We start from the raw sequence: 6,000 nt of genomic DNA on the forward strand, positions 1-6,000 counted from the left end.
GATTTTTGGGAAGGTTGATACTTTTTATGTTCAAGTTGAATCTCTTACCATTAACAAGCGTACAATCAGGCTTTAAATATAGACTGAAAAATATAGATTTATCTGTATGAAACCAGAGAATAGAATCACAGAACAGAAAAAGAGGCTTTCACGATTCTAGGACTTAAAAGACGGAGCTTAATGCTTCACAGAAACACTAAACATGCAGTGATGTTTGGAACAGTTTTTCCCAAAAGGATTTGAGAATTAATACCTGAAGTGGTCCTAATAGAAGCCTTCCCATCCTTTCTGTCTTGATTGAAATCATCAGGCACACTGTGTCCTGATAAAATCAGGGATGTAGTCAGAGGCTAGGAGATATTCTCATTGTGATCTCCTAGGCCTAGCTTCTGCTTATCCAGAACTATGGAAGGGAGGTATAGACTCATCTAGAATTGCAGCTGTCATTGCTTTACTCCGAGGGACTCCTCTATGTCACTTCATCCCCTGCAGAGTGCATTTGCTGGTGTGCTGATCTGATTGAGCGTACCTCAAGATTCCGCTGCAACTACTCCAGGAACTGGAGGAGATGGCAAGCTTGTTTTGGGAGCATGGCTGGCATCGGTCAGGACTTGATGCAGATTTTAGCTTCATTACTTGCTGTGCAGCCTGAAGTTGGCGCCTAGGTCTTCTGCAGTTTCCTCTGCAGAAGGTAGAAAAAACACCATTGAACTAATCTGCCTGGGGAGACTCAAATCATTAGCTAGAAGTCCTTCATGCAGAGTGACACTGGGTATTGTTTTGCAAGCAGTACAGCCTAGGATAGTTTGCCCTGCCAGGATATGACTAATAACTTTTTGCTTTTCTGAACTCTTTTGGGCTAGGACTGTGGCTCTTGATAAAAATATACCTTGCATGATGAGCTCCCATGCTCCACCTCAGGTACTACATGACACCAAGCATGGCCACAAAAAAAAATCACTTATTATTTAGCCTTAGAATGAACCAGGTATTCTTATTTGTGAAAACCTGGATAGACCTTGTAGGCATTAATATTAAGTAATTCAAATAAAGAAAGACAAATGTTGTTATGATTTATCTTTATGTGGAATTTAAAAAAATGAATCAAAGCTCAGCAAATTGACTGGTAGTTACCTAAGAGGAAGGAAAAATGGTTGAATGAGATCAAGAAGTAGAAATTTCCAGTTATTAAATGAATACATCACTGGCTACAGTGAACAGCATGGCATTTCTAAGTTATGAAAATGATATTTCAAATTTGAAGAATTGCTAAGACCAGAGAGAAAATGGAAATTGTGGCAGTTTTTTCTTTTTTTATACAAATAAATGCCAATCAGGTACACCTGAAATAATAATCTATATGTATTTTACTCAATTCATCATCTTATGCTTTAAGAATAATGTAATCTTAAAACAATACCTACCCCATGCCTCTCTTCCACAAAAGATAAGGATTTGAAAAGCTTTTCATTTAAGGAACACAAGTTACTGTTAATGCAATACTTCCTAGCACCTGGAAATAACAGAATGTCTCCCATGAGTCCCAGGGTATTCTGCCTGCCTTCTGCTCTGTGCCTTGGAGGTGTACAGGTGCAGTTTCCAATGAGCAGCAGTAGTAATGCCCATTCCTCTCTTCACAGTGTTCCTGACTGGCAGTGACCGCATCCCCATTTATGGCATGGCGAGCCTGCAGATTGTCATACAGTCCACAGCCAGTGGAGAGGAGTACTTGCCTGTGGCCCACACTTGCTACAACCTTCTTGACCTCCCCAAGTACAGCAGCAAAGAAACCATGAGAGCACGACTAACCCAGGCGCTTGACAACTACGAGGGCTTCAGTTTGGCTTGAGGTTCCCCGGTTTGCCCTAGATTTCTCTCCCTTCCTCCGTGTCCACATGAGGACTATACAGAAAATCGGAGGGAGGGAGTTCTATTTTTTTATTGTACTAGTGGGGTGGGACTTTTGAATTCTGAGCCTGATTATTGTGTTTTTTGGGGGTTGTAAGCTATGGGCAATCTTTTTGAACAATCAGGGCTTGGTATGGGGTGAAAAATTGACCTTTATGGTGGGAAGTTCTTGATTTTGAAACCAAATTTCTCCATATTACCTGCACTTATGCATATGTTACACTCTGCTGGATAAAATGACAGTGAGTTATTTTTTATCTCTGATTTCTCCAGCATCTCTCCACCCTCAGCTGCCCTCACATTGCTTCCTTGTTCTTCTCTGGCCTTCTCATTCCTTGGCAAGAATGACTTTGATTTGCCATTTCTTAACCTTCAAATGAGATGGATAGTCTCTTATTTCAGCCTCAGAAATGCTCCTGGCTGGTTGTAACCTCATCAGGTTCAAGGAGGAAAGGATCACCTCAGAAATTCCAATTCTGACCAGCTGAATCTGGGTCCATTACTGTAACAGAACACTTGACAATTGATGGTAACCTTGAGGAATGCATCTTACTTTCTAAACAGGTGAGGGGAAAGGGAATTGGGATGTAGCAGTCTTCCCATGATTCTCTCTTTCTCCTTAAAAAAATGTGTAGAGTAGGTGGACATTGCAGCTGAGCCTACCTGCCTTTGTTATGTTTCTCAGCCACACCCCTTTAAAAATCAAGTGAGGTGACATGCCTCTGTCCCCTTCTCTTATGTCACTTTTGGGGCAAGTTGCATTGATTTATTTTTGAAGAGTATCTTCTCCAGGAAGAGTGGAAATAATACAATTTTTTTGCCTCTTTTCCTATTATTTTATATCTTCTACCATATTATCTTTCTTCCCTCCCCTTCGTTTCATTTTCTCTACTTCATTCTAATCTGTTACTTAAGCTCATATACCTTTTTCTCCCCTTCTACCAGATGCATGCATTTTTAAAAAATTTGTATTTAAGATGCAAAATTTCTACTCATATTTTGTTTGTCTTCTTCCCAAATTGCTATGACTGAAGGGTATTCTTTATTACAGGGCTTTTGTTTTATTGCATTTGAAATGTTTGTTTACAATGCAATTTCAGGGGAAATTGTGTTTAAAACAAATATATATGTATCTAAAAACATTACATGCTCAACTCCTTTCATCATGAGACAAGAAAATTCTACCTGATTGGGAAATTCATGTCAGCTTGATTTTAATTCCTAGTTGCTAGAGAAAGACTTATTTATATAAAAAGAAATATTTATGAAACATGATTCAGCATCAAATCTCAATGAAGGATTGTAGATTTTTGCTTTATCTTTTGGTTTTTAAAACTTCTTCCAATTGCTGAATTGGTAGTTTTTCAGTCTTTATAAAACAAGATTTAAAAGATATACAGTTATATGAAATGTTTATTTTCTATGTGTGTGCATATAGTCCAATATTATGCAATAAAATTGGTGTTTTAACTTACCACTATCTTTACTTTACTTGCAGAGTAGGTGTTCAGTTGGAGAATTCACTCATCATCCTATATTCACTCATCACTCATCACATAATCCCATAGAGAGTCACATTTGGTTCCTTCCAGAAGAAACTAGAAGCCAGTGTGGGGAGATGGGGAGGTAAGCAGACGTAGGTCATATTAGACAGATGGAATTTCTGAAAATTGTAGTGGGTTTTAGGACATATCCAACTTGATTGTGATTCCAGGCATTCAATATGGTCCTTTAAACACTGCCAGGAGTAATTCCTGAGTATGGAGCCAGGAACATGTCAGGTATGGCTCAACAACAACAACAACAACAAAGTTAAGATGTTCTAAATTTGGGGTGGGAGATAAGAGGTAGTAACATGGCTTGATCCTGCTTTTATGAAGGAAAATGTGAATGGGGACAAATCTGAGTGTCTGGAATGGGAAGACAGAGCAGAGACAATGGAGGTAACAGAGTGAGATGCTCGCAGGAGATGAACTGAAGGAAAGGTGACCTGAAGGGAGAAAAGGAGACATGTTTGGGTTGTGTTAAACTCTTTAGCCTACTTTACAAAGGTGTGTGAAACGCAAAACTTTTTTAAGTAAAGACTAGCTATAATAAAAAAAAACATTATTTTACCAGATTTCATATTGATTTATCTATAACAAAGAGGACTAATTTTCTACTAATAATTATATTTAAGCATTTAATTACATAAATATGTATTAAGTTTGAGAGACATTAAACCCTGCCATTTTTAATCTCAGTGAAAGGAAAAAAATGCTATGGAGAACTCTGGAGTCTACTTGATAAATTCCCAGCAGAGGGCCAGAGAAATGATACAGTTGTTGGTCTTGCACTTGTCTTGCACACAGCAGATGTGCAATTGATACACTACATTTCGTCCCCAAGCCCACCAATCATGATTCCCTGAGCACAGAGCTAGGCGTAAAACCTGAACACTGCCAGGTGTGGTTCCTAAACTAAAATTAAAAAAAAATCTAGCACAGAGCTACAACAAAATCTGAGATTCCTGCAGCAAAAGGAAGAGTCATCATCTCATCTCTTAAGCCAGTGTTGCTCAGTGCCAAAGGGAAGCTACCTAGAGAGAAAGAAACCCCCTGCCCCCAGTTGGGGTCAACCAACACCTTATACAGCATTTGGGGCATTGAACAAAGGGTTCACTTAAGGTACATCCCACCAAGACATTGGTATAGTGGAAGCAAAGACACCTTGAAACACAGAGTTGTGATCGCATTTCTTTGACTGTGTGGAAGAAACCCACAAATAGGCAGATGGAGCCCCTGCAGGTTCTAGCAGTCTTTATCTCATTGCTATTTGTGTTTGTGGGCATTAGTGTATGGGCTCCCATCTGCTCACTCCTCACCATCCACCTTACAAACAGAACATCAGGAACTATGCTGCACCAGCCCAGGCCTCAGCAACTCTGAGTACATGATAACAGCCCACATGGCTAGGGCTGATCCCCATCCCTGTGTATGCAGGGGGGTTTCCTCTCCTGTACTGCGGCCAACCAGAGAACTGACCCTAAAGATTCCACTACATCTCTCACATCTGGGAGGGACTTAGATACCACATAAGAATATGTCAGCATCCAGACTAGGGTCCTTTTTATTTTTCTCTGCTTAAAATTCTTTTCAATTAATGGTATTTTCTTTCATGGTATTAAATTCCAAATTTTATGATAGTAAATATCATCTGGTATTTATTTTACCAATAAAAATTGCTATCCATTTGTATTGCCTGTATATGCACAACAGTACTCATAGAACTAAATTCACAATAAAATGAATAGAAGAAAACAAAATCATTACAGGCAAGAAGAAGGGACATAGAGAAAGGATTTTCCTGCTGCTAGAACAGGAAGAAGGGAAGCTTATGATAAATCATCACCTTCAGCACTTGTAGATTCAAATCAGGGACTTCCTTCTGTTGCTGGCCTATGACACTGGGCTTCCTTGCAGCCAGCCCCTCCTGCTTTGCACTTATATGCAGCCATCTTGATGCCTGTCACTGGACATCACTGTAGATAATGCCTATTGACAATCCTGCCTCACCGTTGGGCCTGGCCCTTGCTACCAGCCTTGATACCCTCCACATGTGTCTGCAACTAGCTTGCCACTAACTCTGCCACAGCACTAATAGCTACACATCACTAGGTCCAGTTGCTGTGATGCTCATGGTCTTTAGCCACTGAGGAGCCTAATAGCCACTGAATCTAGATTCCCTTGCATCCTCACCAGGGAGCACAGCTTGTCTATGCTGTGTGTACCAGCAACCATTTCTCAAGAGCATCACATATTGCTACCATGTGCTGCCTCCATGGGTAAAAGTCTTAACTTTCTGAAGTGAGTCCATAAAGCATGTAAAAGGTGTCTGCTTCTTCAAATGCACAAACACCTATACCACCATGGAAATCCAGAGTCAGACAAATCTCTTCTCAGAACAGAAATACAGTAACTGATTCCAAAGAAATGCAGATTTAGGAATTCCCTGGCAATTAAAATAATGATTCTAGGGTTTTGTAGCAATAGTCCAGCAGATAGGGCATATGTCTCATATGTGGCAACCTGGGTTTGAGCCCTAGTACCTCAC

At 40.0% G+C, this 6,000-nt stretch overlaps 1 protein-coding gene across 1 annotated transcript in view; it reads left to right on the plus strand.

Annotated features, from left to right (window-relative positions):
* HERC3 (HECT and RLD domain containing E3 ubiquitin protein ligase 3) overlaps positions 1-3,382 on the plus strand; it is an 84,793-nt gene extending 81,411 nt beyond the window's left edge. Inside the window, exon 24 of the mRNA XM_049789752.1 lies at positions 1,641-3,382. Coding sequence (XP_049645709.1) covers positions 1,641-1,849 — 209 coding nt within the window. The 3' untranslated portion in view covers positions 1,850-3,382. The remainder of the gene's footprint in view (positions 1-1,640) is intronic.
* Positions 3,383-6,000: the final 2,618 nt, after the last annotated feature.

This window comes from Suncus etruscus, chromosome 16, assembly GCF_024139225.1.
Source record: "Suncus etruscus isolate mSunEtr1 chromosome 16, mSunEtr1.pri.cur, whole genome shotgun sequence".
In the NCBI taxonomy this organism is placed as follows: domain Eukaryota; kingdom Metazoa; phylum Chordata; class Mammalia; order Eulipotyphla; family Soricidae; genus Suncus; species Suncus etruscus.